The 22,811-nt window shown below is 35.1% G+C and overlaps 2 protein-coding genes across 2 annotated transcripts; one reads left to right on the top strand and one right to left on the bottom strand.

The window, feature by feature from the left end:
* Positions 1 to 4,909: 4,909 nt before the first annotated feature.
* LOC120579464 (spore wall protein 2-like) lies at positions 4,910 to 6,337 on the bottom strand. Its single transcript, XM_039831835.1, has one exon. The coding sequence runs from the start codon at positions 6,335 to 6,337 to the stop codon at positions 4,910 to 4,912; it is 1,428 nt and encodes a 475-aa protein (XP_039687769.1).
* Positions 6,338 to 21,768: 15,431 nt separating this feature from the next.
* Positions 21,769 to 22,536, top strand: LOC112419869 (uncharacterized). Its single transcript, XM_024777918.1, has one exon. The coding sequence runs from the start codon at positions 21,769 to 21,771 to the stop codon at positions 22,534 to 22,536; it is 768 nt and encodes a 255-aa protein (XP_024633686.1).
* The last annotated feature ends 275 nt before the right edge of the window (positions 22,537 to 22,811 follow it).

The raw sequence follows: 22,811 nt of genomic DNA, 5'->3' as shown, positions 1-22,811 counted from the left end.
AATTTGAGAATTAAACAATTTTTCAAAAAAAAATGAAATTGAGGATTAAACAAGTTTACATTTTTCTTTTTAACAATCAAATCATAATTTCCTTCGGAAAAAAAACAAATCAAATCAAATCATAAATGATGATTTTAAAAGTTAAAATGTTTAAGGATAATTTAAACAATTTATTTATTTATTTATTTATTTATTTTTTGTCTTAAACAATTTATGTTTTATATTCCGTTCATTAGTGTAAGTATAGACAATCATAAAAAATCAAATAAAACGTAACCATGTGCATTAAATGAATTCTTTATTTTCAAAAAACTTAAATAAATTGATTTTTTATTATTTAATGATGTCGTTTCTTTTTATTAACCGGATCCACATTTATGCTAAAAAAATCCAATTTAAAAAAAAAAGTATCAAAAGTTTTGGTCAAAATAACTATAAAAAGTTTCTAAAATACATATAACCATATTGATCGAATTCCTTTTTGAATCTTGACATATGTTATATTTTCATACACAAAGTATATAAAATCAAGAATTTAATTAAATGAATTCTTGAATGTCAAAAAACTTCAATAAATATATTTTTTATTTATTTAATGATGTACTTTTTTTTTTACCGGATCCACATTTATGCTAAAAAAATTCCAATTTAAAAAAAGTATAAAAAGTTTTGGTCATAACAACTCCAAAAAAAAATTAAAAATACATATAACCATATTGATACTAATATCTTTTCAAAATATCATTGACAAAATAGCATAAATAAAGAAATAACATTTACGATATGAAAATTTGAATACTGCCACATATTCAAAATCAACAATGATTTTGAGCATGAGTTCTTATAAATAGATCACGCCCTCACACTCACTCTCACATAACAAACATCACTTCATTTCCCACCCTCTCAAGGTTGTTTTTCTCTTGCAAAGAAAAATGGCCAAAACTCTAGCATTTTCACTACTTCTACTCCAACTAGCATCTTTCACTGCATTTGCTAAAGACACTTTTAATGTGTCTCCTGAAGAGTTTATAACCCGTCACAAACCATCATCTGCTCCTTCCCCTCACCACCAATCTCCTGCTCATTCCCCTCACCACCCCCATCACTCACCATCACAAGCTCCATCCCCTCACCAGCAATCTCATGGTCCCTCCCCTCACCGTCACTTGCCATCACGCGCTCCATCACCTCACCATAAATCTCATGGTCCTTCCCCTCACCACCAATCTCCTGCTCATTCCCCTCACCACCCCCATCACTCACCATCACAAGCTCCATCCCCTCACCAGCAATCTCATGGTCCCTCCCCTCACTGTCACTCGCCATCACGCGCTCCATCACCTTACCATAAATCCCATGGTCCTTCCCCTCACCACCAATCTCCTGCTCATTCCCCTCACCACCCCCATCACTCACCATCACAAGCTCCATCCCCTCACCACAAATCTCATGGTCCCTCCCCTCACCGTCACTCGCCATCACCCGCTCCATCACCTCACCATAAATCTCATGGTCCTTCCCCTCACCACCAATCTCCTGCTCATTCCCCTCACCACCCCCATCACTCACCATCACAAGCTCCATCCCCTCACCACAAATCTCATGGTCCCTCCCCTCACCGTCACTCGCGATCACCCGCTCCATCACCTCACCATAAATCTCATGGTCCTTCCCCTCACCACCAATCTCCTGCTCATTCCCCTCACCACCCCATCACTCACCATCACAAGCTCCATCCCATCACCAGCAATCTCATGGTCCCTCCCCTCACCGTCACTTGCCATCACGCGCTCCAACACCTCACCATAAATCTCATGGTCCTTCCCCTCACCACCAATCTCCTGCTCATTCCCCTCACCACCCCCATCACTCACCATCACAAGCTCCATCCCCTCACCACAAATCTCATGGTCCCTCTCCTCACCGTCACTCGCCATCACGAGCTCCATCACCTCACCATCAATTCCACGGTCCTTCCCCTCACCACCAATCTCCTGCGCATTCCCCTCACCACCCCCATCACTCACCATCACAAGCTCTATCCCCTCACCACCAATCTCATGGTCCCTCCCCTCACCATCATTCGCCATCGCCCGCTCCATCCCCTCACCACAAATCACATGCTCCCTCCCCTCACCACAAATCACATGCTCACTCCCCTCACCACCATTCTCATGCTCATTCTCCTCACCATAAATCACATTCTCCCTCCCCTCACCACCATCACTCGCCATCACCCTCTCCCTCCCGTCACCATAAATCTCATGCTCATTCTCCTCACAACCACCATCACTTGCCATAACCTACTCCCTCTCCCCACCACCAATCACCTGCTCCATCTCCTCGCCATCAATTTTATGCTATATCATACTCACCACCACTCACCGTCGTCTAATCCTTATAAAGTGTTTAGAGCTTAAAATATCAAATTTGACAAAAATAAATAGAGAGGGCTTGAATAATCAATAGTCAAGAGTGACATTATATGTAATTGATAGTACTTGTAATAATTCAATATTGAAATAAAGATGTTTATTGCGTTTATTTAATTGTTTTATTGTAATAATGTTTTATCCTTTTTATCATAAAAATTGTCGTATTTCTCGACAAAAAAAGCTAAAGATTTTTTGCACCTATAAATACTTGTCATGATGTAATATATATTTATATATATATTTAACGAAAAAATAAACAAAAAATTCACTTATTCATCTAATGAGTGAAATTCTAGCCACTAAACTTCTTGATAAAAAACAAAATCCGTTTGAAGTGTGTTTTTTAAGATGAAAAAAATATTTTATTAGATTGGAATGTCTTTGTACAAATGAGCCATTATAATTGTTATCAATTTATTTTTTTTAAGGGTGTTATCATGATCCTTTAAAAAAAAAGTATATTATCATGATATTATTAATGGAGATCCATGATTACCATATAACTTATTCGAAAACATTCTTTTATTATGGTATAGCTTATTGACGGGTGTTAAAATCGGTATGACCCATGCATCGCAAGGGTCGATGGTATAGTTATATATCTATTTCTACCTTTTACTTGTTAATGTTGCACCTAAATTAAAGATTTCTTTCCATTTGTAAGGTGGTATTCATTTTAGGTGCTAATGAGAAAAGGCGTTATCACATGTTAATGGATGTGGGTGCAGGTTGGTTTTTAAATATGGAATTTGATAAACGGTATTATTTGATTTGATGTTGGTGAACTATGACAAAATTGATATGGGAATCATGTGTTTTACGAAATATTAATATGAACCGGAAATGTCAGTTAGAGTTTTTCGAGGGAAAAAATTAATATGAACCAGAAATGTTTGTTAAAGTTTTTTGGGAAAAAAAATAGATATGTGAAATGTTTATAGTAATCTGCTGGACAATATATACCTAGAATTTTATGTGGGGTGAACTTATAATGAAATTAAAAATGTTAATAGCGAGGGTGAAAAATTAAGGTTTGAAATTTAAAAAGCAAAAGGAGAAAATTGGAATTTTCAATTATTTGTATGAGTGAAGGTAAAATGTTCGACCATCCAATATTATACAAACTATAGTCGAAATATGGAAATTAACGTGTCCCTCTTTATCTTTCTCATGACAAATTTTTTTTGGTAGTGGTCATGGTTTGAAACTCGGAGCTTGCATATTTTTTGCATTGTCCCAACCAACTGAGCTAATCTTAGGAAGACTTTTTTACTGCAATTAAAAATAGATCTATATATTCACATCTTATTATAATTTTTTTTAACATATATCTTCCTCTATAGTGCAAATTTTTATCGTTTTATGGATGAGATATTGTCACACAGTTTTTAGGCATATTCATAACTTTTTTTTTTGTTGTAAATTAATAAGTGTTGCTATCAAAATTTGAGAATTAAACAATTTTTCAAAAAAAATGAAATTGAGGATTAAACAAGTTTATATTTTTCTTTTTAACAATCATATCATAATTTCCTTCAGAAAAAAAAAACAAATCAAATCAAATCATAAATGATGATTTTAAAAGTTAAAATGTTTAAGGATAATTTAAACAATTTATTTATTTATTTATTTATTTATTGTCTTAAACAATTTATGTTTTATATTCCGTTCATTAGTGTAAGTATAGACAATCATAAAAAATCAAATAAAACGTAACCATGTGCATTAAATGAATTCTTTATTTTCAAAAAACTTAAATAAATTGATTTTTTTTTATTTAATGATGTCGTTTCTTTTTATTAACCGGATCCACATTTATGCTAAAAAAATCCAATTTAAAAAAAAAAAGTATAAAAAGTTTTGGTCAAAATAACTATAAAAAGTTTCTAAAATACATATAACCATATTGATCGAATTCCTTTTTGAATCTTGACATATGTTATATTTTCATACACAAAGTATATAAAATCAAGAATTTAATTAAATGAATTCTTGAATGTCAAAAAACTTCAATAAATATATTTTTTATTTATTTAATGATGTACTTTTTTTTTTTACCGGATCCACATTTATGCTAAAAAAATTCCAATTTCAAAAAAGTATAAAAAGTTTTGGTCATAACAACTCCAAAAAAAAATTAAAAATACATATAACCATATTGATACTAATATCTTTTCAAAATATCATTGACAAAATAGCATAAATAAAGAAATAACATTTACGATATGAAAATTTGAATACTGCCACATAGTCAAAATCAACAATGATTTTGAGCATGAGTTCTTATAAATAGATGACGCCCTCACACTTACTCTCACATAACAAACATCACTTCATTTCCCACCCTCTCAAGGTTGTTTTTCTCTTGCAAAGAAAAATGGCCAAAACTCTAGCATTTTCACTACTTCTACTCCAACTAGCATCTTCCACTGCATTTGCTAAAGACACTTTTAATGTGTCTCCTGAAGAGTTTATAACCCGTCACAAACCATCATCTGCTCCTTCCCCTCACCACCAATCTCCTGCTCATTCCCCTCACCACCCCCATCACTCACCATCACAAGCTCCATCCCCTCACCACAAATCTCATGGTCCCTCCCCTCACCGTCACTCGCCATCACCCGCTCCATCACCTCACCATAAATCTCATGGTCCTTCCCCTCACCACCAATCTCCTGCTCATTCCCCTCACCACCCCCATCACTCACCATCACAAGCTCCATCCCCTCACCAGCAATCTCATGGTCCCTCCCCTCACCGTCACTTGCCATCACGCGCTCCATCACCTCACCATAAATCTCATGGGCCTTCCCCGAACCACCAATCTCCTGCTCATTCCCCTCACCACCCCCATCACTCACCATCACAAGCTCCATCCCCTCACCAGCAATCTCATGGTCCCTCCCCTCACCGTCACTCGCCATCACGCGCTCCATCACCTTACCATAAATCCCATGGTCCTTCCCCTCACCACCAATCTCCTGCTCATTCCCCTCACCACCCCCATCACTCACCATCACAAGCTCCATCCCCTCACCACAAATCTCATGGTCCCTCCCCTCACCGTCACTCGCCATCACCCGCTCCATCACCTCACCATAAATCTCATGGTCCTTCCCCTCACCACCAATCTCCTGCTCATTCCCCTCACCATCCCCATCACTCACCATCACAAGCTCCATCCCTTCACCACAAATCTCATGGTCCCTCCCCTCATCGTCACTCGCCATCACCCGCTCCATCACCTCACCATAAATCTCATGGTCCTTCCCCTCACCACCAATCTCCGTCTCATTCCCCTCACCACCCCCATCACTCACCATCACAAGCTCCATCCCCTCACCAGCAATCTCATGGTCCCTCTTCTCACCGTCACTTGCCATCAAGCGCTCCATCACCTCACCATAAATCTCATGGTCCTTCCCCTCACCACCAATCTCCTGCTCATTCCCCTCACCACCCCCATCACTCACCATCACAAGCTCCATCCCCTCACCACAAATCTCATGGTCCCTCTCCTCACCGTCACTCGTCATCACGAGCTCCATCACCTCACCATCAATTCCACGGTCCTTCCCCTCACCACCAATCTCCTGCTCATTCCCCTCACCACCCCCATCACTCACCATCACAAGCTCCATCCCCTCACCACCAATCTCATGGTGCCTCCCCTCACCATCATTCGCCATCGCCCGCTCCATCCCCTCACCACAAATCACATGCTCCCTCCCCTCACCACAAATCACATGCTCACTCCCCTCACCACCATTCTCATGCTCATTCTCCTCACCATAAATCCCATTCTCCCTCCCCTCACCACCATCACTCGCCATCACCCTCTCCCTCCCGTCACCATAAATCTCATGCTCATTCTCCTCACAACCACCATCACTTGCCATCACCTACTCCCTCTCCCCACCACCAATCACCTGCTCCATCTCCTCGCCATCAATTTTATGCTATATCATACTCACCACCACTCACCGTCGTCTAATCCTTATAAAGTGTTTAGAGCTTAAAATATCAAATTTGACAAAAATAAATAGAGAGGGCTTGAATAATCAATAGTCAAGAGTGACATTATATGTAATTGATAGTACTTGTAATAATTCAATATTGAAATAAAGATGTTTATTGCGTTTATTTAATTGTTTTATTGTAATAATGTTTTATCCTTTTTATCATAAAAATTGTCACATTTCTCCATAAAAAAAGCTAAAGATTTTTTGCACCCATAAATACTTGTCATGATGTAATATATATTTATATCTAAATTTAACGAAAAATTAACAAAAAATTCACTTATTCATCTAATGAGTGAAATTCTAGCCACTAAACTTCTTGAGTAAAAACAAAATCCCTGTGAAGTGTGTTTTTTAAGATGAAAAAAATATTTTATTAGATTGAAATGTCTTTGTACAAATGAGCCCTTATAATTGTTATCAATTTATTTTTTTTAAGGGTGTTATCATGATCCTTTAAAAAAAAGTATATTATCATGATATTATTAATGTAGATCCATGATTACCATATAACTTATTCGAAAACATTCTTTTATTATGGTATAGCTTATTGACGGTTGTTAAAATCGGTATGACCCGTGCATCGCAAGGGTCGATGGTATAGTTATATATCTATTTCTACCTTTTACTTGTTAATGCTTCACCTAAATTAAAGATTTCTTTCAATTTGTAAGGTGGGGTTCATTTTAGGTGCTAATGAGAAAAGGCGTTATCACATGTTAATGGATGTGGGTGCAGGTTGGTTTTTAAATATGGAATTTGGTAAACGGTGTTATTTGATTTGATGTTGGTGAACTATGAAGGAAATTGATATGGGATCATGTGTTTTACGAAATATTAATATGAACCGGAAATGTCAGTTAGAGTTTTTCAGGGGAAAAATTAATATGAACCGGAAATGTTTGTTAAAGTTTTTTGGGAAAAAAAATAGATATGTGAAATGTTTATAGTAATTTTCTGGACAATATATACCTAGAATTTCATGTGGGGTGAACTTACAATGAAATTAAAAATGTTAATAGTGAGGGTGAAAAATTACGGTTTGAAATTTAAAAAGCAAAAGGAGAAAATTGGAATTTTCAATTATTTGTATGAGTGAAGGTAAAAATGTAAGGGTATAAGGTAAAATGTTCGACTATTCAATATTATACAAACTATAGCCAAAATATGGTCATTAACGTATCCCTCTTTATCTTTCTCATGGCAAATTTTTTTTGGTAGTGGTCATGGTTTGAACCTCGGACCTTGCATATTTTATGCATTGTCCCAACCAACTGAGCTAATCTCACGAGAACTTTTTGACTGCAATTAAAAATAGATCTATATATTCACATCTTATTATAATTTTTTTAACATATATCTTCCTCTATAGTGCAAATTTTTATCGTTTTATGGATGAGATTTTGTCACACACTTTTTAGCAATATTCATAAATTCTTTTTTTGTTGTAAATTAATAAGTGTTGCTATCAAAATTTGAGGATTAAACAATTTTTCAAAAAAAATGAAATTGAGGATTAAACAAGTTTATATTTTTCTTTTTAACAATCAAATCATAATTTCCTACGCAAAAAAACAAATCAAATCATAATTGATAATTTTAAAATTTAAAATGTTTAAGGATAATTTAAACAATTTATTTATTTATTTATTTTTTATCTTAAACAATTTATGTTTTATATTCCGTTCATTAGTGTAAGTATAGACAATCATAAAAAATCACATAAAAAGTAACCATGTGCATTAAATGAATTCTTTATTTTCAAAAAACTTAAATAAATTGATTTTTTTTATTTAATGATGTCCTTTCTATTTTTTAACTGGCTTCATATTTATGCTAAAGAAATCCAATTTAAAAAAAAGTATGAAAAGTTTTGGTCAAAATAATTATAAAAAGTTTCTAAAATACATATAACCATATTGATCGAATTCCTTTTTGAATCTTGACATATGTTATATTTTCATACACAAAATATATAAAATCAATAATTTAATTAAATCAATTCTTGAATTTCAAAAAACTTCAATAAATTGATTTTTTATTTATTTAAGGATGTACTGTTTTTTTGACCGGATGCACATTTATGCTAAAAAAATTCCAATTTCAAAAAAGTATAAAAAGTTTTAGTCAGAACAACTCAAATTTTTTTTTTTTAAAATACATATAACCATATTGATACTAATATCTTTTCAAAATATCATTGACTAAATAGCATAAATAAAGAAATAACATTTACGATATGAAAATTTGAATACTGCCACATATTCAAAATCAACAATGATTTTGAGCATGAGCTCTTATAAATAGATCACTCCCTCACACTCACTCTCACAAAACAAACATCACATCATTTCCCACCCTCTCAAGGTTGTTTTTCTCTTGCAAAGAAAAATGGCCAAAACTCTAGCATTTTTACTACTTCTACTCCAACTAGCATCTTTCACTGCATTTGCTGAAGACACTTTTAATGTGTCTCCTAAAGAGTTTATAACCCGTCACAAACCATCATCTGCTCCTTCCCCTCACCACCAATCTCCTGCTCATTCCCCTCACCACCAATCTCCTGCTCATTCCCCTCACCACCCCCATCACTCACCATCACAAGCTCCATCCCCTCACCACAAATCTCATGGTCCATCCCCTCACCGTCACTCGCCATCACCCGCTCCATCACCTCACCATAAATCTCATGGTCCTTCACCTCACCACCAATCTCCTGCTCATTCCCCTCACCACCCCCATCACTCACCATCACAAGCTCCATCCCCTCACCAGCAATCTCATGGTCCCTCCCCTCACCGTCCCTCGCCATCACGTGCTCCATCACCTCAACATAAATCTCATGGTCCTTCCCCTCACCACCAATCTCCTGCTCATTCCCCTCACCACCCCCATCACTCACCATCACAAGCTCCATCCCCTCACCAGCAATCTCATGGTCCCTCCCCTCACCATCACTCGCCATCACGCGCTCCATCACCTTACCATAAATCCCATGGTCGTTCCCCTCACCACCAATCTCCTGCTCATTCCCCTCACCACCCCCATCACTCACCATCACAAGCTCCATCCCCTCACCACAAATCTCATGGTCCCTCCCCTCACCGTCACTCGCCATCACGCGCTCCATCACCTCACCATAAATCCCATGGTCCTTCCCCTCACCACCAATCTCCTGCTCATTCCCCTCACCACCCCCATCACTCACCATCACAAGCTCCATCCCCTCACCACCAATCTCATGGTCCCTCCCCTCACCATCATTCGCCATCGCCCGCTCCATCCCCTCACCACAAATCACATGCTCACTCCCCTCACCACCATTCTCATGCTCATTCTCCTCACCATAAATCACATTCTCCATCCCCTCACCACCATCACTCGCCATCACCCTCTCCCTCCCGTCACCATAAATCTCATGCTCATTCTCCTCACAACCACCATCACTTGCCATCACCTACTCCCTCTCCCCACCACCAATCACCTGCTCCATCTCCTCGCCATCAATTTTATGCTATATCATACTCACCACCACTCACCGTCGTCTAATCCTTATAAAGTGTTTAGAGCTTAAAATATCAAATTTGACAAAAATAAATAGAGAGGGCTTGAATAATCAATAGTCAAGAGTGACATTATATGTAATTGATAGTACTTGTAATAATTCAATATTGAAATAAAGATGTTTATTGCGTTTATTTAATTGTTTTATTGTAATAATGTTTTATCCTTTTTATCATAAAAATTGTCACATTTCTCCATAAAAAAAGCTAAAGATTTTTTGCACCCATAAATACTTGTCATGATGTAATATATATTTATATCTAAATTTAACGAAAAATTAACAAAAAATTTACTTATTCATCTAATGAGTGAAATTCTAGCCACTAAACTTCTTGAGTAAAAACAAAATCCCTGTGAAGTGTGTTTTTTAAGATGAAAAAAATATTTTATTAGATTGAAATGTCTTTGTACAAATGAGCCCTTATAATTGTTATCAATTTATTTTTTTTAAGGGTGTTATCATGATCCTTTAAAAAAAAGTATATTATCATGATATTATTAATGTAGATCCATGATTACCATATAACTTATTCGAAAACATTCTTTTATTATGGTATAGCTTATTGACGGTTGTTAAAATCGGTATGACCCGTGCATCGCAAGGGTCGATGGTATAGTTATATATCTATTTCTACCTTTTACTTGTTAATGTTTCACCTAAATTAAAGATTTCTTTCAATTTGTAAGGTGGGGTTCATTTTAGGTGCTAATGAGAAAAGGCATTATCACATGTTAATGGATGTGGGTGCAGGTTGGTTTTTAAATATGGAATTTGGTAAACGGTGTTATTTGATTTGATGTTGGTGAACTATGAAGGAAATTGATATGGGATCATGTGTTTTACGAAATATTAATATGAACCGGAAATGTCAGTTAGAGTTTTTCAGGGGAAAAAATTAATATGAACCGGAAATGTTTGTTAAAGTTTTTTGGGAAAAAAAATAGTAATTTCCTGGACAATATATACCTAGAATTTCATGTGTGGTGAACTTATAATGAAATTAAAAATGTTAATAGTGAGGGTGAAAAATTAAGGTTTGAAATTTAAAAAGCAAAAGGAGAAAATTGGAATTTTCAATTATTTGTATGAGTGAAGGTAAAAATGTAAGGGCATAAGGTAAAATGTTCGACCATCCAATATTATACAAACTATAGCCGAAATATGGACATTAACGTGTCCCTCTTTATCTTTCTCACGAGGACTTTTTGACTGCAATTAAAAATAGATCTATATATTCACACCTTATTATAATTGTTTTTAACATATATCTTCCTCTATAGTGCAAATTTTTATCGTTTTATGGATGAGATATTGTCACACACTTTTTAGGCATATTAATAAATTCATTTTTTGTTGTAAATTAATAAGTGTTGCTATCAAAATTTGAGGATTAAACAATTTTTCAAAAAAAATGAAATTGAGGATTAAACAAGTTTATATTTTTCTTTTTAACAATCAAATCATAATTTCCTACGAAAAAAACAAATCAAATCATAATTGATAATTTTAAAATTTAAAATGTTTAAGGATAATTTAAACAATTTATTTATTTTTCATCTTAAACAATTTATGTTTTATATTCCGTTCATTAGTGTAAGTATAGACAATCATAAAAAATCAGATAAAAATTAACCATGTGCATTAAATGAATTCTTTATTTTCAAAAAACTTAAATAAATTGATTATTTTTATTTAATGATGTCCTTTCTTTTTTATAACCGGCTCCACATTTATGCTAAAAAAAATCCAATTTAAAAAAAAGTATGAAAAGTTTTGGTCAAAATAACTATAAAAAGTTTCTAAAATACATATAACCATATTGATCGAATTCCTTTTTGAATCTTGACATATGTTATATTTTCATACACAAAATATATAAAATCAAGAATTTAATTAAATGAATTCTTGTATTTCAAAAAACTTCAATAAACTGATTTTTTATTTATTTAATGATGTACTTTTTTTTTGACCGGATCCACATTTATGCTAAAAAAATTCCAATTTCAAAAAAGTATAAAAAATTTTGGTCAGAACAACTCAATTTTTTATTTTTAAAAATACATATAACCATATTGATACTAATATCTTTTCAAAATATCATTGACTAAATAGCATAAATAAACAAATAACATTTACGATATGAAAATTTGAGTATTGCCACATATTCAAAATCAACAATGATTTTGAGCATGAGCTCTTATAAATAGATCACTCCCTCACACTAACTCTCACAAAACAAACATCACTTCATTTTCCACCCTCTCAAGGTTGTTTTTCTCTTGCAAAGAAAAATGGCCAAAACTATAGCATTTTTACTACTTCTACTCCAACTAGCATCTTTCACTGCATTTGCTGAAGACACTTTTAATGTGTCTCCTGAAGAGTTTATAACCCGTCACAAATCGTCATCTGCTCCTTCCCCTCACCACCAATCTCCTGCTCATTCGCCGCACCACCCCCATCACTCACCATCACAAGCTCCATCCCCTCACCACCAATCTCATGGTCCCTCCCCTCACCGTCACTCGCCATCACGCGCTCCATCACCTCACCATAAATCCCATGGTCCTTCCCCTCACCACCTATCTCCTGCTCATTCCCCTCACCACCCCCATCACTCACCATCACAAGCTCCATCCCCTCACCACAACTCTCATGGTCCCTCCCCTCACCGTCACTCGCCATCACGCGCTCCATCACCTCACAATAAATCCCATGGTCCTTCCCCTCACCACCAATCTCCTGCTCATTCCCCTCACCACCCCCATCACTCACCATCACAAGCTCCATCCCCTCACCACCAATCTCATGGTCCTTCCCCTCACCATCATTCACCTTCGCCCGCTCCATCCCCTCACCACAAATCACATGCTCCCTCCCCTCACCACAAATCACATGCTCACTCCCCTCACCACCATTCTCATGCTCATTCTCCTCACCATAAATCGCATTCTCCCTCCCCTCACCACCATCACTCGCCATCACCCTCTCCCTCCCGTCACCATAAATCTCATGCTCATTCTCCTCACCACCACCATCACTTGCCATCACCTACTCCCTCTCCCCACCACCAATCACCTGCTCCATCTCCTCGCCATCAATTTTATGCTATTTGATACTCACCGTCGTCTAATCCTTATAAAGTGTTAAGAGCTTAAACTATCAAATTTGACAAAAATAAATAGAGAGGGCTTGAATAATCAATAGTCAAGAGTGACATTATATGTAATTGCTAGTACTTGTAATAATTCAATATTGAAATAAAGATGTTTATTGCGTTTATTTAATTGTTTTATTGTAATAATGTTTCATCCTTTTTATCATAAAAATTGTCACATTTCTCGACAAAAAAAGCTTAAGATTTTTTGCACCCATAAATACTTGTCATGATGTAATATATATTTATATATAAATTTAAGGAAAAAATAAACAAAAAATTCACTTATTCATCTAATGAGTGAAATTCTAGCCACTAAACTTCTTGATAAAAAAACAAAATCCCTTTGAAGTGTGTTTTTTAAGATGAAAAAAATATTTTATTAGATTGGAATGTCTTTGTACAAATGAGCCCTTATAATTGTTATCAATTTATTCTTTTTAAGGTTGTTATCACGATCCTTTAAAAAAAAGTATATTATCATGATATTATTAATGTAGATTCATGATTACCATATAACTTATTCGAAAACATTCTTTTATTATGGTATAGCTTATTGACGGTTGTTATAATCGGTATGACCCGTGCATCGCAAGGGTCGATGGTATAGTTATATATCTATTTCTACCTTTTACCTGTTAATGTTTCACCTAAATTAAAGATTTCTTTCAATTTGTAAGGTGGGGTTCATTTTAGGTGCTAATGAGAAAAGGCGTTATCACATGTTAATGGATGTGGGTGTAGGTTGGTTTATAAATATGGAATTTGGTAAACGGTGTTATTTGATTTGATGTTGGTGAACTATGAAGGAAATTGATATGGGATCATGTGTTTTACGAAATATTAATATGAACCGGAAATGTCAGTTAGAGTTTTTCGAAGGAAAAAATTAATATGAACCGGAAATGTTTGTTAAAGTTTTTTGGGAAAAAAAATAGATATATGAAATGTTTATAGTAATCTCCTGGACAATATATACCTAGAATTTCATGTGGGGTGAACTTATAATGAAATTAAAAATGTTAATAGTGAGGGTGAAAAATTAAGGTTTGAAATTTAAAAAGCAAAAGGAGAAAATTGGAATTTTCAATTATTTGTATGAGTGAAGGTAAAAATGTAAGGGTATAAGGTAAAATGTTCGACCATCCAATATTATACAAACTATAGCCGAAATATGGACATTAACGTGTCCCTCTTTATCTTTCTCATGGCAATTTTTTTTTTCCGTAGTGGTCATGGTTTGAACCTCGGACCTTGCATATTTTATGCATTGTTCCAACCAACTGAGCTAATCTCACGAGCACTTTTTTTACTGCAATTAAAAATAGATTTATATAATGACATCTTATTATAATTTTTTTAACATATATCATCCTCTATAGTGGAAATTTTTCTCGTTTTATGAATGGGATATTGTCACACACTTTTTAGACATATTCATATATTTTTTTTTGTAAATTAATAAGTGTTGCTATCAAAATTTGAGGATTAAACAAATTTTTATTTTTATTTTTAACAATCAAATCATAATTTCCTTCGGGAAAAAAAAAATCAAATCATAATTGATGATTTTAAAAGTTAAAATGTTTAACTAGAATTTAAAACATTTTTTTTATATTCCCTTCACGTGCATTTAATTAATTCTTTATTTTCAAAAAACTTCAATAAATTGATTTTTTTTATTTAATGATCTCCTTTTTTTTTTTTTTTACGGGATCCACATTTATGCTAAAAAAATCCAATTTAAAAAAAAGTATAAAAAGTTTTTAAAAATAAATATAACTATATTGATACGAATTTCTTTTTGAGTCTTGAATTACAAATAACTTCAATAAATTGATTTTTTATTTATTTAATGATGTTTTTTTTTTTTACCGGATCCACATTTATGCTAAAAAAAAATCCAATTTAAAAAAAGTATAAAAAGTTTTGGTCAAAACAACTATCAAATGTTTTTAAAAATACATATAACCATATTGATACTAATATCTTTTCAAAATATCATTGACTAAATAGCATAAATAAAGAAATAACATTTACAATATGAAAATTTGAATACCGCCACATATTCAAAATCAACAATGATTTTGAGCTTGAGCTCTTATAAATAGATCACCTCCTCACACTCACTCTCACAAAACAAACATCACTTCATTTCCCACCCTCTCAAGGTTGTTTTTTTCTTGCAAAGAAAAATGGCCAAAACTCTAGCATTTTTACTACTTATACTCCAACTAGCATCTTTCACTGCATTTGCTGAAGACACTTTTAATGTGTCTCCTGAAGAGTTTATAACCCGTCACAAACCATCATCTGCTCCTTCCCGTCACCACCAATCTCCTGCTCATTCCCCTCACCACCCCCATCACTCACCATCACAAGCTCCATCCCCTCACCACCAATCTCATGGTCCCTCCCCTCACCGTCACTCGCCATCACCCGCTCCATCACCTTATCATAAATCTCATGGTCCTTCCCCTCACCACCAATCTCCTGCTCATTCCCCTCACCACCCTCATCACTCACCATCACAAGCTCCCCTCACCACCAATCTCATGGTCCCTCCTGTAACAGCCCGATTTTCGTTAGATTTACTTTTTATTTGTTTTGTTGTGTGTTTATATGTGTTTGTGTGTGATTATTCATCATTGGGTGCATTTTCATGGGTTTTCGTGTTAGAAGGGTAATTTAGTCATTTTGGACTTAGGGGTAGTTTGGCCATTTTGTGAGAACGAGTAAATTATAAATTTTGGTGGAGATTATTTTTATTATTTAGTGAGATCCGTTATTTTGCTAAGTTACTGGATTAGTAATTAGAATTTTACCGTTAAATGACCGTTATTTGTGATTTACCGTTGTGTGTGTAGAAACATATTAAATTTGAGTGGAAATGGGTTAAGTCTATTAAGCCTTAGGGTTAGGCCCATTTAGGGGACATCCTATAAAAACCTTATCCTATAGGAAATTTTCTCACACTTTCATTTTACAAGATATTTTGAGAGTTAGAGAGAGAAAGTGGGAGCAAGGAGAAAAGGGTTAGAGAGAAGGGAGAACTTGAAGAATCAAGGATTGGAAGAGAGCTATGAGAAAAATTGAAGCCTAAGCTAGGGAGATTAATCTAACTAAGGTAAGCGGGTTAGAATTCATCATAATCATTTATTGCAATTTTCAATTATTGTAGGAATAAGTGCTTAATTGGGTAAATTGATTAATTGTTCATAAATGATGATATTCATTCTCTAATTATGATGACATGTTGAATGTATGAAGTTATGGATAATTGAATTGTTATTAGTTGAATTTCATGTTCAAAGTATGAGAAAATAGTATATGTTGAAAATATGCTCAACTGGTTGAATTACGCTATGTTGTGGTTGAATTGCGATAAGATTCATGATCAATTGATTTGTTGTTGCTAAGTCATGTTGTTGATTAAAAATTGGCTTAGGTATGCATGATTCATGATTTGTTGTGGAGGAATGAGAGGTTGTTGGTGTTTTGGTAAAAATTGGTGAATTGGTCGTAATGTCAATTGTTTTCATGTGTGTTGAGTCTTTGTGAGTCTTTTTAGTCATATTGACCTATAAACATCATCTGGAAACACATTTGGGCATTGAGAGATCAAAATTGAGGATTTTGGTTGAAAAGGGGTTGAAACCCGTAACATTTTATGCAGAACTGTGAACGTTCACTTAAGGGTTCGCTTAAGCGACTGGTAAGCGAGCATTCATAGTATTTTCTGGGTTCAAGTCGCTTAAGCGTCCTGTAAGCGAGCTGGTAAGCGTACTTTTTGGTAGCTTCTGGAACTCGTTCTCTTAAGCGAACCATGTGGTCGCTTAAGCGAACTGATGAGCGACCAGTCAGCGACCAGAAAGCGTAAACTTCTGGTGGTTACTGGAACTCGTTCGCTTAAGCGAACCAGGTGGTCGCTTAAGCGAACAAGCCCAGTTTTAGCCACTTTAATCTTTTGTTCTGATTTTTAGGGGGGCCAATTCGAACTTTGTAAAATGATTCTTTCAACATGTTTAACTACTGTTTAATCCCCTAAACCTACTGGAATACGAATAGCTTTCCTAAACTTGAAATTTTCCATTTGAGTCTTAACTTGGAAGTTTATGGGAATTTAGACTTTTGTCCAAAACAAACTTGTTTTGCAAACAATGGAACTTACAAGTTGAACCTACAGCTCATATAGACTTAGGTAAGACTTGTAAGAGTAGTCAACCATCTTAATCATGTCAAAAGTGATATTTCGGGTGGGAATGTGAAGGATTGTGAAATTGGGTTTTTCGTACGAACTTAAGTTATTCTTGGATTAATGTCTAATAGTTGATGTAGTATTTTTGCATCAAACAATAGTAAGTATTTATATCGTCTCCTCAGGGACTAGTGCGATATAAAAGACCGTTCGACACCAAATATTATTCTAAGTTAAATGATAATTTGTTGTTTGTTTGAATAACTAAGTTCTGCAGAAAAATATTACGGGTTTCAACCCCTTTTTACCCAAAATCCTCAATTTTAATCTCCCAATGCCCAAATGTGTTTCCAGAGTTTGTTTATAGGTCAATATAGCTAAATTGATTCACAAGAACACAACAAACATGAAAACCATTGACATTTGAACAAATTTACCAATTTTACAAAACCACCACCAAAACCAAGCTAACAGCACGATCAACGAAACAACATAAACATATGTTGTACTAAAATCCTCAAACGTCGTCACAACACCACAAAAACAACTTTCACCACCCATATTCAAACATTTACTTTTAATTCATACAACAAAAAAATCGAATTTTTGGTTACTACATACTTCCATATTGCATGGTTTGACATCTTAATAAATCATTAACAACAACAACTCATTTCTCATCAACAAATCATGAATTATGAACACCCAAGCCATGAATCATCAACCACAATATTACTTAGCAACAACAACATCAATCAAACATGACTCTTATCACAATTCAACAACAACATAGCATAATCCATCAATTTGAGCATAATTCAATATATATCACTTTCTCATACATTGAACATGAAATTTCACCAACAACAATTCAATTATCAACAACTTCATGCATTCAAACATATCATCATAATTAGAGTACGAATTATAACAACTTTGAACAATTAATCATTTACTCAATTAAGCACTTATTCGTACAACAATTGAAAAATTACACTAAAATGATTATGATTGAATTCTAACCCCCTTACCTTAATTATCACAAATTCCTAGCCCAAGCTTCACTTTACCTCCTAGGATCTCTTCCAATTCTTGAATATTCAAGCTCTTCTTCTCTAACCCTTTTTCCTCTTCTCTTACACTTTCTCTCTCTACCTCTCTCAAAATATCTATGTAATGAACAATGAAGTGATATTTTCTCTTAAGAGACAAGTCTTATATAGGCTATTCCTATAAATGGGCTTAACCATAAATCCTTAATGGACTTAACCCACTCAAACACAATTCTAAAATGTTTCTACACTCACAACGGTAAAATACTAACAACGGTCACTTAACCGTAAAATACTAATTACAACACTAGTAACTTAGTAAAATAATGGTTCTCACTAAACACTAAAAATAATTCTCACCAAAAATTACTAATTTTACCCCCTAGCACGAAAACCCATGAAAATGCACTCAATGATAATTAATCACACACAAGAAAAAATAAACACACAATAAATAATTAAAAATAATTCTAACGAAGATCGAGCTGTTACAATACGCTCTGCAAGGTAGGCCCGCACGTCACTGAGGGAGTCCGATGTACCTTAGCTAGGTTTTCATCGGTCAAGTAAGGTATTAACTTCCGGGGTTACTCCACTCGGGATTAATCCGTAAAATGAACTCAGATAATATTGTTTGTTCAATGCTAACCGCTAACTTAATGAATGAACATGAAATGATATGCTTATGTTTACGATAAGATGCAAGTTATGTATAAGTTTAGGAATCAAGATAAGACCGACAAGTTATACCGAAGACGATTTTAGTATTCCCCGATCTTCCGGTCTAGAATCATGTCATGAATGACTTATGTTTAGGTCTGAATGCATTTATCGTATCTCGACATAACGGTTCTAGGTTCCCTTGACCGCCATGAAATGTAGAGCAAGACAAGACCTTTGAGCTAAGATACGAAGAGCCTACGACGGATCTAGTATGCACAACCGTCTAGGCAAGCAAGCCCACACACGTATAATCAACCGGCAGGTTGTATTGTAGACATGCGGTGACCCTAGGTTTTCCCCTGAGGTTCCCTATAGCCTAGGATTATGTAGAACTCACTGAGACATTATGTCTCATCCCAATCCTTTTTGTTTCAGATAAGCAGGTTAGTTTAGCATGACTTAGCAAGCTCGCAGCCGGATGGATATTTCAGCAAGTGCTCGTTCGTACCCGCTGCAGGAAGTCATGGATTTTAAGAATGTATTTACTATGGTTTAGACGAGTAGTGTTGTATTGTTGATTGTACGAACGTGTATTGTTGTATAAAATAGTCATTCAAAGCATTAATGTAAATTTTAATGCATCCAGTACTAAAGATAATGCACACGCTAAACTTTCTAGATACGTTTAGTGTGTGCGTTACAAATTTTATCACTTAAATTCACCAAAAAATCACAATTATAACAAAAACACTTAAACCCACAAGTAGAAAAAGTGATTATAGCTTAAATTGTGAAAAAGAGATTATACCCCTTACATCTACTCTTCAACAATCCAATCCCTAGCTTCAATTTTGCTCCTAGCCACCAACCCTAAGCTTTCTCTATCTATCGCATGCTCCTTCTCCTCACCACCAATCACCTGTTCCTTCTCCTCGCCATCGATATCCTGCAATCACCCTCACCACCACTCACCGTGGTCTAATCTCTGTAAATTGTTTAGAGCTTAAACTATCAATTTTCACAAAAAAAAAAAAAAAAGAGTGAGAGAGCTTGAATAAGAGCAATGCTATATATCAAGAAAGATTTTATCAAGAAAATTTTAAGAATGACATGGCAGAATAATCACCCTTAGATTTTATCAAGAAATAGTCTTGAAAATTAATGTTAGCCAATAAAATCTCAGCTTGGCCGGAAATCATGGGGTGGTGGGTGTTATGTATTTTTTTTTTATGAAAGATTAATAAATGAGACTGAAATCTAGAGGTGATTATTGTGTCATGTCATTCTTGGATCTTTCTTATAAAATCATTCTTGATATCTAGCATTTTCCCTTGAATAATCAATAGTAATGAGTGACATTATGTATAATTGATAGTTCTTGTAATAGTTCAATATCGAAATAAAGATGTTTCCTGCATTTATTTAATAGTTTTATTGTAATAATATGTTTAATTTTTTAGCATGAAAATTGTCACATTTCTCGACAGAAAAAGCTAAATATTTTTTGCACCAATAAATACAGGCCATCTTGCACAGGTACGAGTACCGTACCCGATAAGATACAAATACAAGTACAAAAATAAGATAATTCTTTAAAATTAAATGTAATGGTGCGTCTTAAAAACGTAAAAGAAAACACACAAAAAATGATTAATATTGCATTATTATTCCCTTTTAATATTTAATATTTTTAATTTAAAATACAGCCGAAAATATATAAATATTTTTTCATATATCATCCAGGAGAATTTATTTTTTTCACGCTCTGCTAGGGTTCTCCTAGCATGGGCGCCGCTCATCATTTCCAGTATATTTCTTTAGAATTCCATAGCTAATTTCCTTCCATTCTATTCAATAGGTAATCCGTGATTTACCGATTGATTTTGCTCGTTCGGTGGGATTAGCTTTTGCCATTCAATTTCACCAATTTTGGTTGGACAATTGAACAATCCGTGATTTACAAAGGAATTGACTTGTGTGTTTTGGGTGCTTCCTAATTGTGGATCTTTTGGTTTACGTGAAACCGTTTTAGAATTGCTTTCAGTTCTCTTTGGTTGGGTCACGTTCTTCAATTTTCTAAGTTCGATCTCAGCTGCCATGTTTGACTGGGAGACTCTGTTCCGGCAGCACCCCCAAAGGCTGCGAGGCTAGTCACACCACCCCCACCAGTTGCTTTTTCAGTGATTTCATTTGCACAAGCTTTGACAGCTTCGACCAAGGTTGCTTCCAACGACAATTTACCTCAACCTTTGATTCGAGGTGAAAGAGTTAGCATCAAGATTAAGCAGAATATCTATGAAAAAGGAATGACTTTTTGTAAGACAAATTTGCGAGGTAGGCTAGTTCTGAACAAAGGCGATAAGCCTTATGCGACCAAAGAAATTCAGTCAAAACTCCAAAAACATTGGAAGACAACAGGAGCATGGAGTATGACGTCTTTAGGAAGAGGGTACTATGAATTTTTCTTTCTTTGCAATAGAGATGGATATGCGCACGGTCTGGGCTGCGGGCACAATCAACTTGAAGCCGGGTGTTCTTCGGCTGTTTGAGTGGTCCAAAAATTTTAATATGCATACTCATCGCAAAACACTTTCTCAACTGTGATTTCGATGGCTTGAATTGCCTCATGAGTATTTGTGAATTCGATTGCTTGAATTTCCTTAGGAGTATTGGATGGAGCAGACACTTCGAGAGATTTCTAGTGCCATTGGTACACCTCTTTTGATTGACAACGCGACATCCAAGCGCTTGTTCGGTCACTATGCACGAATTCTGGTTGATATGGATTTCTCTCGCAAGCTCTTTCACGAAATTGAGGTCGAAAGAGAAGGGTACTCCTTTACAGTCGAAGTGGCCTATGAATGGTTACCGGATTTCTGTTCTCATTGTCAGAATATATGTCATGATGTCACTGTTTGCAGACGGCTTTATCCTAGGAAGGAAACAACGACACATAAGGAACAAATTACGCAGGGGAAGAAGCAAGTCCCAGCAAATAAGGCTACTTGGGTACCAATAAAAGATAACCCATCTGGCATTGGTTCCTCTGTAGCTTTTGGATCCTCAAAAGAAAATGATTCAGAACCGATAAATGTAGATGAGCAAACGGAAGCAGTCCCACAACAATCAATGAATTCAGATGTTCCCGTTCAGAAAGCAATTGAGGCGACACCTTTGGAGGAGGAAATGGAAATTGTCCCACATGTGCAGCACCAATCCACAAATTCAGATATTCAAGCTCAAATACCACTTGAGGCCGCATCTTTGGAGGCTACATTGGAGATGGATGCAACATCTCAATCCCAAGGGGATGGTATTATTGACCACATAGATGACATCCCGGTTGTAACACCGACAATTATGGTAACTCCTATTTCTCATAGCCCTTCTATTACTAATAATACTTTTAGCAAACAACTCGAGAATGTATCTGATGAGTAGCTAGAAATGATTTGGAGGAGAACCAAGAACATATTTTATCCCCAATAAAGGAAAAAACATTAGATGTCAGTAGTATTATGGCGCCGGATGGTACTCCTGTAGACCCGGTGTTGCAGACACTAGTGCAGAAAACACTTTTTAAATCAGGTGAATTTGACTTTTTAAATCGGGTGACCATCCGACTTATAGGTGGCCGATTTAAAAAACTGTCTTTGTTTTTAAGTCTGCCCCATTTACCCGATTTAAAATCGTTTAATTTAAATCGGTTGAACCCA

This window comes from Medicago truncatula, chromosome 3 (assembly GCF_003473485.1).
Source record: "Medicago truncatula cultivar Jemalong A17 chromosome 3, MtrunA17r5.0-ANR, whole genome shotgun sequence".
NCBI lineage: Eukaryota > Viridiplantae > Streptophyta > Magnoliopsida > Fabales > Fabaceae > Medicago > Medicago truncatula.
The sequence above is the reverse complement of the archived record's forward strand: the minus strand, read 5'-3'. Positions and strand labels throughout refer to the sequence as shown.